Raw genomic sequence first — 14614 nt, forward strand, 5'->3', positions numbered from 1 at the left:
TGTAGTATTAATTGTGTACATTCTTTGAAATATGGATTTAAAATACAGTGTATGATATTCATACTTTATTTTGGTTAAAATACCGTACACAAAGATTTATGATAATAAATCAAGATATATATTAAGATATCTTTTTTCACTATTTTATATTAATGCTGTTAATTTTAACAGATAATCAGATAATAACCCCATTCTGTCATTTCTGAAAAAAAAATCTTATTGTAAATTTAGAAGAAAAGGATGAGAGAGCAGAACAATTAACCCCCTGGGATTAATTATCTTGCCTGCAGAAAATTTAGAGGTTTATCTCTATCTGTCATATGAAGATTAATGAACACCTTTGTCTGCAACTGATGTTTGTTTTGAAGTTGTGGTCAACCCTGGGTGATACAATGTATTTGCATTCACTGAAGGCTTGCATTTTATAAAACACCAGTTTAAATCTTTTTTAAATACACATTTAGTTTAGTTTTTTTATAAGATTGGAGGTTATCCCTGTTTTATGCAGATACAAGGTTACTATTTAGAGTTTTTGGACATTCAGGAATTATCTTGAAATCTATTAAAAATACAGTTGTTAGTTATAATTTTTATATATTTTTTTAAAATGTAATCAAATTAAACTCTCATTCCCTGAGCTGCACCCTTATATTTTTACCCCTCAGTTTAACACTTTAATTGTTGGATGAAAATCATATCCAACTACAAATCATGAGATCCTTTATATATAACAGTTCTTTACATCTTATGCCGGGCATTTATTTTTCATCATTGTTAATATAAAGAGAATGGAATTCAAAGTTTTTTTCACTTCTCTATATTAATTGTCATAGCGGGGCCCTTCCTGACTGGTCAGTTTTCTAGTTTTGACTGGAACTGAAAAATGAAAACTGACATGGTTTTAAAACTTTTTACGTTCTGGAGTTAGTTTTATGACCAGTAGAAGACTAATATGCATAGGCGTCGGAACCGGGGGGCTTAGCCCCCCCCCCCCCCCCAATTTTTTTGCAAATTTAGACCATTAGGCACATAGCATCATAGAGGGTTTAGCCCCCCCCCCCCCCCTCCCCCCAACGCTTTTTCTCGCAGGAAACATAATTGTTCCTAAATTAACCTTGAAAAGATTTAAATATTGAGAAGTTGTAGTCAAAGGCATACTAGCCCCCCCCCCCCCCCCCCCCAGTTTTCTTCACTTCATCTTAATGATTTGTAATATTGTATTGATATATTAAACAACTTGCTGCATGTTATTTTGAGTGTTGCATGTCATTCCATGGACCATTTAAACCTTTGCACTACTGTTGCAAATAAACACAAATTCATTTCTTCATTTAAATAAAATAATTTATTGATATAAAACATTATACTTAGGACTCATATTTAAAGGAAGAGAGTTTTATTGCACAAACAAAAATAAAAACACTAAAGCCTTGCATCGTCAATCCAGGAAAAATATACTGGTAAAATTAGAGGCGCATAGTCTTTTGACTTCCTCTGAAATATGAATGAAAAGATTAGAGATATAACACATATTGTTTTCTAAATACAACTGGTGTGGAATGACAAGTTGTGGGTTTACCATTGATTTCTATGAGATTGGCATTCTTTTGATTGATGACCACAAAGAACTCGCGGTGATCCGACTTCTTTCCCACCACCCAATTATCCGTGGACGTCTTCACAATGATCTCCCCATCCTCTGGGCTCCTGCAACCAGTTTTTGATTAAATCATGAACATACGTTAACACTGAAAGGCTGCAACCAAGGTCAATTTACGTACATCCATAACCATTGATCATCAAAGGTCAGGATTGCTTCTTTTTTTTTTTTTACAAAGGAACTTACAACTTTGTCATAAATCTTTAGTTTTATGAACTGAACAACAATGCACTGAACTTGTACAACTATTTACTTGTATTACTTTTAAAGAATTAATATTTGTAAATTCCGTTGGATATAGTAATCAAATTGTAATGGTAGGTTCATTTGTAAAAATTTGACAAGCTTTCTTTTGATTTCCCTTCAAAGATTTAACATAAATATGATCTGTAAATGTGAGAATTAGATCAAGAGTGAGCTGGGGTCAGTTTTGTGTGCCTAGTGCCTGTTCAGCTGAGCTGCTGGTACTAGCAAGAGCTTGCTACAATTTCCTATGACTAGAACACAACTGAACACCCACTCTGCTATACAGGCCTACAATGCTGTTGTACATGGACCAGGAAAAGGAGGCCAGAGTTATTGATATGAATCGGGTACAATTTCAAACTAATGCTATTAAAGGACAATATTACATCTTGCATTCATCATTGAATTTGGAGAATTTTCACCCTTGGTCTCGACTGCATGCCCCCGATGCCTTATAAAATGTTAAAAAAAGAAACTACAAGTCATACTTGGACATATCGGAGCTAATGTCTGTCAGTAGTTTGAGAGTTTCTGGTGGAATGTTGTTACTACCCGTCTTCCTCATGTCCGAGTGAACCGTCGTCTTCTGAGCCAGGTTCATATGGTTGAAGTAAATAAATCGATACGCTGTATCTGCTCTATTGACAAAGAACATGGCAATTGACTTCATTTCCACTATTAAAAACAAAGTATCTATAATTGATTTATAATTTTTTTTAAGTGAGTTTTGGAATGAATTAATGCAACTTAGATTTTTGTCGCATTTAAATTTACTACACATACCCTGAGGCCGCTTTCTTGGAGAATTGTTCACCAATATCAGAGGCCAACTGTGACAACCGCGGTCCAAGGAAACTATCAAGTTTGTGACAGAGCTCAAAATTGATCTTGCAGGCAGCTAATAAGGGAAAAGGTACAGAGTAAACAGGAAACATAACTCCATTTCTGTACTATTACAGTATACTGGCATTAAGCAAACTTACCAGGAAGAAACATGCAGACACTGGCATTGTGTGCTCTATACACCAGAAGAAAGCACTCCTCATTACAGCATTCTGTGTTTATGTACACGCGTGGAACTTTGCCCAAATTCTTCTCATTTCTTATGTCAGGTGGTCCCGTGATAAACCTAAAATAAAACCAGAGATTAAGGTGCCAATATTTGTATGTGTACAATCATTTGGTCAAAGAAAGCCATTATCTCCCTTACTTTCCATAATGCACATCCCCAGGTGCTGCTGAGTTTCTGGAGGGGGACACGGAGTTTGTAGACTGGAGTTCTTGTTCTTGATAGGACGGAAATAAACTGGTGATCAGGTATTTATAGATAATCCTCATATCCTCCTGATCTAGACCACTCCTACACATCATAAAAAAAATTAGGTCATGGTCAGGGTCAAATGGCTTGCACAACCTTTGGTTAATAATTAGAGAGTTATACAGTCTTTTGATGATATAAACACATCAATTTTATGTTCAAACTAAAGCTAACTACAAATTTTTCTATTTTTCAAGATTTTACATCAAAATACTAAATACTGGGTATATGGAGTACAAATGGCCAAAGGACAACATTGCTCCCCAAGAGACAATTCTTTAGTTCACTTATGTATATATTTATTGTATTCCTGGATATAAAGTTATATGAACCGGTACATTGAAAAAAAATGATTTTTATCAAATGTTAATGCATTTAAGAAAGCCTTTGATTAAAGTGCATCAAAAGACTTGAAATTCAGCAAATGTACTTGATTTTGATCCCGACCTTAATTTGACTCGAGTGTAAAAAAAAAATTCAAAGTTAGGTTGAATTGGCTTAATGATTCTGGAGAAGATTTTTCAAACACACAACCCTATTTTCACTCTTTCCTAATTATCTCTCCTTTGAATGTGAACTAGCTCTTCATATGAACAAACTTTAAAGTCCTTCCTCCAAGAATGTTTTGTGCCAAATTTGGTTGAAATTGGCCCAGTGGTTCTGGAGAAGAAGATTTTTAAAACTCCCAACCCTATTTTTACTCTTCCCTTGTTGTCTCCCCTTTGAAGGGGGACTGGCCCTTCATTTGAACAAACTTGAAACCCTTCCCCATAAAATGCTTTGTGCCAAGTTTGGTTGAAATTGGCCCAGTGGTTCTGGAAAACAATTTTAAAACTCTTAACCCTATTTTGCTCTTTCCTTGTTGTCTCCCCTTTGAAGGGGAACTGGCCCTTCATTTGAACAAACTTGAAATCCTTGGTTGAAATTAGGCCAGTGATTCTGGAGATAAAGGTGAAAATGTGAAAAGTTTATGAAGACAACGACGACAACAACAGCAGCAGGCAAATTTTGATCAGAAAAGCTCACTTGAGCCTTTGGCTCAGGGGAGCTATCACTTGAGCCTTTGGCTCAGGTGAGATAAAAATCTACCAGATGATTATTGCAACATACCAGACCAGCTGGTCATTGTAGAGAAAAGCTGTGTATTTGATGCTAGAGAATGAAGCCTCCAACAGGTTGATGAAACACTGCACATGGAGGTAGGTGTTCTTATCTAATGGCATGAAGTGGATCCCAGAAAAAATGTCCAAAATATCCCCTTGTGGCAATCGCAGAGTCTGTAAAAACTTAACACAAGCAATACTACTTGTAGTATCATGATAACAAGCAATACAAATTCATGAAGTTATCATGATTCAACATCATGTTTTTAATGCTAAGAATGGATAGTTATTTACACTTACTCTAACATAAAAATGCTCCAGTCTCTGTTGTAAAACTTTAACATTATTTCCTGTTCTTTCCAATATGGAGGCAAATGTCCCATTAAATAACTGAAACCAGATTCAAAATGTCAGTTTACACATATATACCTCATATCAGGTCACATACTTTATTATTTATAACTTTAATATTTCAACACATGTATATGAATTACTCTGGATGTGACCACATTACTTGTTGAAAGATCAAATGTGGACAGTTTTAATATATACATGTAAATCAGGCATATAAACAATCTGAATGTCTGAAACATCCTATAGGATTGTAGTAGGATGGCCTCATCCTGAACCATCCTGTAGGCTTGTTGTCAGGCTCAATTTTTGCAGTACACATGTATTTGTGGGTAGCCCTTACATATATATTTACATCCTCAACAATGACTGATTTTGAAAGATTTAGTTTTCCTACTGAAACTGAAAACCGACGCATCCAAAAATTGCATCCCCACAAACAAGCAAAAACCCCACAAACCACGAAAATTGGCCCTCAAGAAATTCAATGATTCCACAGTATATGCTTGTTGTAGGATGGCCTCATACATGAAACATCCTGTAAGCTATTTGTAGAATGGCCTCATACCTGAAACATCCTGTAGGCTTGTTGTAGAATGGCCTCATACCTGAAACATCCTGTAGGCTATTTGTAGAATGGCCTCATACCTGAAACATTCTGTAGGCTTGTTGTAGAATGGCCTCATACACACGATCCTGTACCTCCTCTTCATGGTACTCAAGCACAGACTGTCCATCCTTTGTCTTCTCCGTGAAGGGAATTGTAACTGTCTAAAAAGTCAAAACAATAAATCGTTTTTGAACATTTCTTAAAAGCTGTTACATATGGTTTCAGTATTGGTTTTAGAATTTCTTTACCTAACAATTGAACTAACAATTGTATTCAAAAAGGTAAAATCCAGAAATTTACCATAATCATCCAGAAATCCTTTTCTGCTTCCAAAAAGAGTTGTCTTCTCTTGGTTGTGTGGAGACTTTGGCATGGCTTGTTAGAAAATGTTCTGTAATATAGAGAAGCATGTCTGTAGATATCAAAATGTGTTCAATTTACAGATGAAATCATTTTTATTTGAATAAAGAAAGCTTAGAGTTCTGTTTTTAAATGGGTAACATACTCTGTGAATCTGACTATAGCCTCACAGAGACCAATGTGTTTTATCTGGGTATCTATGTCTGTCTCTTTGGGATAGAAAAATACAATCTTCTTGTGCTCCTGAAAAAAAATAATGATAACTATCTTTAAAAATAAAACAATGCATACCTACAATATACATGCTTATTTTAATTCAACTCAATGTTTTTCAAAATGAAAATCTGATGAAATATGGTAATAAATGTACAAATAAGTACCTCTCCTTCCCTTGGTCCATATGTTGGGTTAAAAACACAGAAGCTGGCCAAAGAAATCCCGCCCTTGGTCCCCATTGCAAATCCTCAGCTACATTACTTTACATTGGGGAAAGTTCACATCATCTTCAAATTAAATACAAATCAATGCTACATTGTACGTATTGCACGAGTTGGTTTTCTTTAACTGTTTTAGTTTCTGATTATCAAATATAACAGTCCATTCTCACATATATATATTACCTTGTAATTTTGTTATCTTAAATTGTAGATTTATACAATGTCAGTCGTTTTTACTAGATTTCTTTCTAATTTATTTAAACATTTAAGGTGCCTCACTACACCTTGAAATAGTTTCTCAAATCAGATGAATAGCATGATGGATAAGAAGTATATGTGTCAAATAAGCGAAAAAATGTGCAATTTTAGATAAAAAAGGATATTTTCAAAAATGTCATTCAGTAAACATGAACCAAAGCCCCAGGCGGATTTGAACTCTGCGGTTCACAAGGCTGATACTTTAACCACTGAGCTATTACGATATACATCTGAGCCGATTGATACAATCATTTAAATCGCCATCTTGTGACGTAGTGTCTTAACAAGTTTAAATCTCGGTGTAGTGAAGTACCTTAAGCTAATACGTCATATTGCTTCAATTTTTCTTGATACACCTGTTTCATATAAACAGTTCAAAACAAACTTTAAGTGCAAAAGGAAACAGATAATTTGTTTAGCATAGTTATGATACAATCATTTGTAAGAATCGAATCAATATCTGAGAGACTAACAATGGCAATAAGCTTGATTTATCCACAGTAAAGTATTTGGTTTGTATCGAACTCTGATCCACCGGAAATTCCTATTTTCACTTTTGTTTTTATCGTAGACTAATGTTAACTCAATCTACAAACTATTCGAGTCACGGTAATGTCAAATTAACTCATTTCTGAAAGACTCAATGTTTTTTCTGATAAGAAAAGGAAAGAACAAAACAAGAAACTAAATCGATTCTGATGCACATTTTGTAATGATGTCGAGTAACATACACTTGTGGACCCCCTCCCCATTTCTATTTTTCTCCTTTATTTACTGATTTTTATCCCACTCCAGTAACTTTGCAACTATTTAACAGCTTGCACCGTACGAGATCGCTACCGACGCTTTCTTCATTTGTTGGCTTCGACGCGTTCTTCATTTCTTGGCTTAACCTCTATCATGCATAGCCAAAAAAAAAAAACTAATTCCAAAATCATGAAAATCCTAATGTCTGTGTGGGGTGGGGGGGGGGGGGGGGGGGTGGGGATATACCTATTAACTCCAACAAAAATCTTAGCTACCAGAATTTTTTTCCTCTCCAAATCATGAAATTCCTAATCCGTGGATTGGGGGGGGGGGGGGGGGGCATACCTATGACTCCAATTTTCAATATCACTATCAATATTTCAATCTTTTAAAGGTAAATTTAGAAACAATTATGTTTGCTGCGAGAAAAGTGGGGAGAACTGGACCCTCGATCCCTGATGCTATGTACCCAATGGTTAAGACTAACTTTGGAAAAAAAAGGGTGAGGGGGGACGAAAATACTTTGAATTACTAAAACAAACTGACACAATAGATGGTTTTTAAAATGCTAAATATGGAATCTTATAACAGTATCTTTTGCAAATGTATCAAAGATAAACCAACTAACACAAAAGGTGTGGCCAAGCTCGGATACAGGATTTTTCCCAGTTGCAGTTGCCACTTTCTTCGTAAAGGAACTTTTCATATGGGGGGGGGGGGGGGGTTGTGTGGTGTGAATAGAAAAATCACTTTATCATTTTAATAAGTGAGCTTATGATTGTGACTTTTATATTCATGTAGTGCATAAAATGTGTCTCAATACCCAATTTACAGATTTTTTATTAGTATTTCACTGTCCCACTGCTGTGTCGCTACGGTGCCGCTCAAGGTGTTGACAGTGTGTTTCATGATGGACAGTTTTTTTGTTTTGGCTAAGAGTGGACACCATAAGTTAACCTAAAGAATTTTATATCCCCTTTCAACACTCTTAGTTTTTCCTTCAGACTTTGAACGCAGTGATCAATGCGTCTACCACGCTGCAACTCATATTCATCAGATACCTATAGCGCTTCCGAGATTGGCCGTCGTGGGATTCCGACGATGACTGCAACGTATAACGTCACAGCATGGCGATGGACAGATAAAAACCATAGGCGTCGGAACCGGGGGGGCTGGGGGGGGGGGGGGCTTAGCTCCCCCACTTTTTTTGCAAAGTTATACCTAACCGTTAGAAACATAGCATGATAGAGGGTTCAGCCCACCCCCCCCCCCCACCCCCCCCCCACTTTTTTTCGCAGGAAAGATTTTTGTTCCTAAATTTACCTTGAAAGATAGAGAAGTTGAATTCAGAAGCATACTAGCCCCCCCCCCCCCCCCCCCGGATTAGGAATTTCATGATTTTGGAAGGAAAAAAAATTTGGGTAAGTAAGTTTTTTTTTTCGCTTGTAAGTATATGTATACTCCCCCCCCCCCCCCCCCCCCGGATTAGGATTTCCATGATTTTGGGAATTACTTTTTTCTCAACATTTCTGAGGGTTAGTTTAGCCCCCCCACTTTCAATTTGCTTCCGACGCCAGTGAAAACTAAAGAAAACGAATCGACGTCGACGTTGAATACATATGTTAGGAGAAAGTTCGCCGAGTTTGAACCAAAATAATGTACATGTAAAAGTTTTCTTCAACACAGACATCGTACAGTTTGTGAGTTATCAGTTGTAAGTTGGATGTGCGGAACAGTTCACAAGCACGTTATACATGTAAACGCGAACTCGTACGTTGAAATACGCCGAGAACTTTATTAGCGCTTGTTTGTCTTACTGACAATGCACTTCTTACTGGTATGTAACTTATATTGGACGTTTATACCTACCGAAGAAGGAATGTACAAATTCTGCTTACTATGGTGGTAGGGAAGGGCTATCGCCAAAAGCCCAACAGCGTTCAGCGTTCTCGCCGCTCGTATTAACGAAACTTCGCACAACACGTTGTCGCGCATTTACACGCAGAAGCGTAACAATACAACAACCGCCGCCGCTTATTCCGAGTTAGCGCGATGGCGTGTTGTGTACAGTTAATTTATTTACGCAACATCATATGTCAAGTCATGTTCGCGTGACTGCTTGTATTGCGAAAGCACGAGAGTGATTTTTTTAACCAACGCACCTTTATGCCTATTCCAACACCACACTTAGCCCTAATAAAGCCCATACAGTCAGACTTCCTATTTGGTTCCACGACAAATCCATATTTGGTCTTACCTGCCGTACCTTGGAAGAGGGTAACATGGATCATGTTAAACTATTATCCCGAATAGTAGGCAAACCATAGAGCCAAAACGACAACCTTCATGATTGTTTCAATACTGCTTAAATTCCCAAAATATCCCCCATTGTAGAAAAATTCAGACTCTTGTCAATATAATCGACATAGGCAAGATTTTCTGATCTCAAACATTTTTGGGGCTGTTTAATATTTAGAGTGGCTGCATTAAATTCCATAAAAATCCAAGTAGTTGTGACACCAACACTCATAAAACGTGCACTTCATCACCGACTCGTTCATTTCTACCCACTATTTTGTAGGAAAAACAAAACATGCTACCTGACCTGCAGTAATACAAGTAATTTAACAACTGCCATTCACATACCCCAATATTGTCCAAATTGCACACCCTATCATTCTGGCTGATTAGACATAAATGATTTCGCTTGCCAAGATCAACAGTTTGGGATTCAGAGTGATTTTTCAGTGGGTTCATTAACAATACAAAACATCCCAGAATATAAAAAAGAACAATTTGATAACATCAAGCTGAGTTTATTTGGGTCTCAAAGACAGCATTTACAGTGTATGATATAAAAAGTATGTACAAAATAGGGTTATACTAGCCACCACATACAAGTCAAACAGGGACAAAGCAGGAAGTGATGTCATGAACATGCTGCAGTTACCATAGTTACTTCAAAGACAACAGAAGGTTGAATCCACAGCATCCACATTATCATGAATGCGAGATCTACTTATCTACAACATATTTGGCACAAACATATGACTTTTAAAGAAGATAGCACAAGGCTTTTACACAACATCACAGTGTGAAAACAACAATGGACGCTCTCAGTCTTAACAAGCTTCATTGTAATGTAACAAGTTGTGTTAACCGTTCAAAAGTACATCAACTAGTTACGTTAAAATTATTTTGGCCCATATTGTGAAACATTTCATAATATAACAACAATATAATGAAGTACCGGGGTTTCCATTAACACAGGATCCCTCCTTTACAGGTAACTATCAACTGAATTGGTACACAGAGTACCTTCCTAAATAGGAACTTTTTTAACAAAGTGTGGGGCAAAGTTATCTAAGTGTGCTCTTGATAATTTCATCAAGAATTTTCCTACCTACTATGAAAAAAATATTTGTTCTATACAGCATATTGTTTTTCAAACCAAGCATTCTACTGACATAGAATTTCTAGCATACAGGTACTATGTCGCGAGCTGCTAACTACTCATGTACAATACAGAGGCCTGCTACAGCACACATAAATGATATGTTCTACACAACAACCTGGGGCAACTCAAAAGGTTTTCTGACCACAGAAGCTGGGACTACTAGGCAAATAACCTAACACAATGTTGCAATGGTGTTTGAAAGAGAAAGAGGAGGAAATTAATTAGTTCGGAATGTAAATAACAGTACTACACAGAGAATAGAATGAGACTTTCATTACACATTCAATAAGAAATAGAGGTAATAGAAGGCTATCCCAAACCTACCACAATTTTTACACATTATTTTTATAAAAGCCCTTCCCTCCCTCCCCCTTTTGATCTGTTTGAAACCATCATAAGGGTTTTCAGAAGAAAATGGAGTTGTCTCTAAGTCATAAGACTCGTATCGGTAAGATACAAGATACAGCAACTATAGAGGAGAAAATCTATGTGTAACAGGTAAGATTAATTCACACTAACTAATAAAGAAAATATCTAAAATACACAACCTAAATGTTGACTAATTTTTAGACCATTGTTTTGATCTGACAAGAATTTAGATATATTAAAAACACACAAATTGCCTGCAGTTACAGTAGTAGGTATAATATAAATGCATGAATATTAACTGTGAAAACTTTCTATTTTCATACTATTGCCACAAGAGACCCAAATGTAACAGATATATAGTCAGTGCTTGTATGCTTTTCAAGTCAATTCAAAGTTACAAATACAAAATAAATAACAACAATCATCACAAAAAACAAGATTGTGATCTAACAATGCAAATATATTACTCTATGTGCAAATACTCATACACACGGCAATAACACACATGTATTTAAAAAAAAAAAAACCCAACATATCTACAAAGTTATTTCATAAGCTGTTATCACTCCAAATAAATACCCAGGGTAACAACATTATACAAGCTATACAGGGTAAATTTTCAAATTGTTGCACCATCATTGTTTTAGTTTATATATCATCTGATGTACTTCATTTAATTGTATTCATAACGCATTAACTACCGATTTCTCACTCGAGTTAAGATATTACATATACATGCATGTACATGTAATTCAACCAATTTCTTGGAATCTCTAATTGTTTTATGGCAGGTTACAAAATGTGCAATAATTTGTACGGTACTATAAGATAGAAACGGAGGGAGGTTGCAGTTTTCATTGCCAACTTCAAATTTGAATCTGTTTTAACAAGTCATTTTAAAGGCACTTAACACTTTCAACAAAAGTTGTAAACTTAAATTGGTAATGACAACAATTTTCATCAAATAACAAATTGGAAGACCTTTAGTCTGACAAATGAGAAGATCAAAATGTCTATCAAAATATTAAGCAAGTCTGATTTATCATTTCCAAAACCTGTCTGGCTATAGAAACCCTTAATTAATGACAGCAGTGCATGCATACAATTACCAGTAACCCAAAATCACTTTTTTTTCTCAGGTAAAATTACTTCATTTAATATTTAATTTGTTACACCTTATGCTTATTGTCGATAAAGGATCAATCTATTGTAAATTTGTTTACTTTATAAGTGGATCTATAACAAGGAAAATGTACTATACCAATCTAATATCTTACTTTTGAGAGATGCCAGCAGCCATTCACAGCAACATCTGATATACAATACAAATATTAATATCAAAAGAGGTGGAGCTAGAAAACCCAATAAATCACTATAGTGACTGATTGATCTCTTCTATTGCACACATGAAATAGTTTGTTCCTATAAATGGTGTCCCGGGGGGACCCCTACTGTTTCTGTTAGTAAGTATAAGGGTGACATCAATGTGAAAAAGTAAGAATTGAGAAAATGAAACTAGCACAGTATGATTTCAAATAAATACTCAGCACTTACAGAAGGAATATGTGCCCACTAGAATTTAAATAACAAACATATGAAATTGCCCTTCATGTTTGGAATCAAACTCCTCTGTTTCAGTTACTTATGTAATAAACAAGATAATCTATCCACTACCTAGGGATATGAAGTCATAGTAAATTAAATAATTATACAGAATGTAGAAAATAAAGGAGTGTGTTCTCTGATAAAGTGCAAAGTGGGCCTACCAGATTGGGGAATGTATCAAAGGAGTTTTTGTTTACTCTATGATTTTCTGATATTCACACTATCTTTTTAAAAACAATAGTTGAAATATTCAAATCATTAAATATCAAACCCAAACCAGGAATTTTCATTATTGTTTAAAAGGTAATCTAAAAGGAAGAATTTATGGCCAAATTCAAAATTGAGAGGTATTTTTAGAAATATAATTACTCAAACGTGGTCTCAAGTTTTCCTTATCAATATAATATTGAATGAAATATAATAGGTTTGGTGTCGCAAAATCCTCCTCTGGTCAGTCAGTAGACTTGAGGAAGATTTTGGTTCTAAGCATGGTCCCCAGAACACTGAACAGAACTGGTAAATCCACATTGCTGGGTAGAGCTCTGTCAATGTTAGGTTGTCTGGATGGAATGCATTTGAGCACAGCTATGAACTATTTATAAAATAATGACAGATGACAAGAGCTGGTTAACACACTGACTGCATATCTCCTGCTACAAAGAAAGATTCAATACAATATGTAAACAATCCGATATATGTGGACCCAAAACACATAGCAGGCGATATGCTGTCAGTGAGTTAGTGAATGAGAGGGAAGGGGACACACTTGAATTGCTGATAAAAAGAGGTCATATCTCTGTATGTGATGGAAATCAAAAAAATTCCAAGAAAAAAATACATATAAGTACTTCAACATCAAAAAAAGAAAATTATAAACATATGACTTTAATCTCAAAATGAGCACTGCACAAAGCTTGAGAAGGCAAAAATAACTGCCTATACAAAATAAGCTAAAAAAATTCCATGCACACCTCTGCTTACATTTCAGTTGGTCTTATCATTGTTGACACTAACTTGATTCCATAAAACTATAGCAATAATTTTACCAGAGTCTGATGTGTGTGTGTCTCCCTTATAATTGGTCCAAGCTTGAAAGAGCATTTGAAATAATAACCCTTCATATATATGAATATATATATATCAACTGTTAATCACATCAATAACAATTACATATAAATAATAACATGCAGGGTTCTGACCATAGAACTTCTATCAGTGAGTCAGAACCCAGTTTTAACTAATTCCTATAGACAAGGTAATTTGTTTATTCTACTTTGACAACTAGTTGGACGAGCTGGTAAGCTTCTCCCAGTTGATCCCTGTCTGTAGGTCTGTCGGTGTTCCAAACTCACCATCCTCAAAACTGAACAGGTCTAGCACCTCCTGCTGTGTTTTAGGAGTGAGTATAGGATCTGAGGGAAACTGCACTGGGGCATTAGCACTAAGTGGGGTCAAACCAGTGGAAGGCATGATCACATCCAGCCAATCAGAGACGTCCATATTCACACTTTCAGTGTCATTTATGCCTAATGCTGCCAAATCTGGCTCTGAGCCATGCAGATTATTCTTGGAGTTTTCGTCGATTGGCACACTCAGGATGTCTTTGGAGGATCCCACTTTGTCTTGGTCTGTTTGCATGGTGGAGGTATCCGTGAGGTCAAGGTTGAATTGGGCGTCATCCGCCCAATCCATTGAGGTCAAGTCTTGGGTCAGCATTTCATTGATGTCCAGGCCTAAGTCTTTACTGTCTGGGGGTTCACTAAGAACAAAGGGGGGTGGAGTATTACACTCCTTTTTGACTGCCACAGAGGGAGTGGCAGTGATTGGTCCATTCAGCAGTGAGTAAACATCTGTGGTGTCAGAGGCTGAGTTAGCACTGACTGTCAGTGTGGTGGCAGTGGAACCACCAAACACAGAGAACTGGAACTGGGAACTTGGCACCGTGGTCTCTGAGGTCGTTGTGGAGACCGTTGATGTCTGCGTCTTTGGGGTGGGTGGGGGCTCCTGGGCAGCACTGGGTGGTAGCTCTGAAACATTACAAGTATTAAGTTAAACCCCTGCCATAAGAAGTCTTATCAAACATCATTTGTTAT

General features: G+C 36.2%; 2 protein-coding genes across 5 annotated transcripts in view; both read right to left on the reverse strand.

Annotated features, from left to right (window-relative positions):
• Positions 1-1328: 1328 nt before the first annotated feature.
• LOC128168323 (vacuolar fusion protein CCZ1 homolog) lies at positions 1329-6895 on the reverse strand. The gene is made up of 13 exons (XM_052834554.1): positions 6817-6895; positions 6029-6151; positions 5794-5891; positions 5589-5679; positions 5327-5449; positions 4628-4717; positions 4335-4510; positions 3117-3266; positions 2890-3035; positions 2690-2804; positions 2395-2544; positions 1580-1707; positions 1329-1494 (listed from the first exon to the last, which is right to left on the reverse strand). Exons 2-13 carry the CDS (start codon positions 6101-6103, stop codon positions 1439-1441), a joined length of 1398 nt encoding a protein of 465 aa, XP_052690514.1. The 5' UTR covers positions 6104-6151; positions 6817-6895; the 3' UTR covers positions 1329-1438.
• Positions 6896-9885: 2990 nt separating this feature from the next.
• Positions 9886-14614, reverse strand: part of LOC128166561 (myocardin-related transcription factor B-like) — a 31670-nt gene continuing 26941 nt past the window's right edge. For all 4 annotated transcript variants that reach the window (XM_052831819.1, XM_052831818.1, XM_052831822.1 and 1 more), the window contains one exon: positions 9886-14548. In XM_052831819.1, coding sequence (XP_052687779.1) covers positions 13803-14548 — 746 coding nt within the window. In that variant the 3' untranslated portion in view covers positions 9886-13802. The remainder of the gene's footprint in view (positions 14549-14614) is intronic.

This window comes from Crassostrea angulata, chromosome 10 (assembly GCF_025612915.1).
Source record: "Crassostrea angulata isolate pt1a10 chromosome 10, ASM2561291v2, whole genome shotgun sequence".
Lineage (NCBI taxonomy): Eukaryota > Metazoa > Mollusca > Bivalvia > Ostreida > Ostreidae > Magallana > Magallana angulata.

Bases quoted from the DNA above. Each gene is read 5' to 3' on its own strand.
- LOC128168323 (XM_052834554.1), bottom strand. From the start codon at position 6,103: ATGGGGACCAAGGGCGGGATTTCTTTGGCCAGCTTCTGTGTTTTTAAC. The intron at 5,892-6,028 runs GTACTTATTTGT...ATTTTTTTTCAG, and splicing joins ATGGACCAAGGGAAGGAGAG to GAGCACAAGAAGATTGTATT. The intron at 3,267-4,334 runs GTATGTTGCAAT...TATGATGTGTAG, and splicing joins TACAATGACCAGCTGGTCTG to GAGTGGTCTAGATCAGGAGG.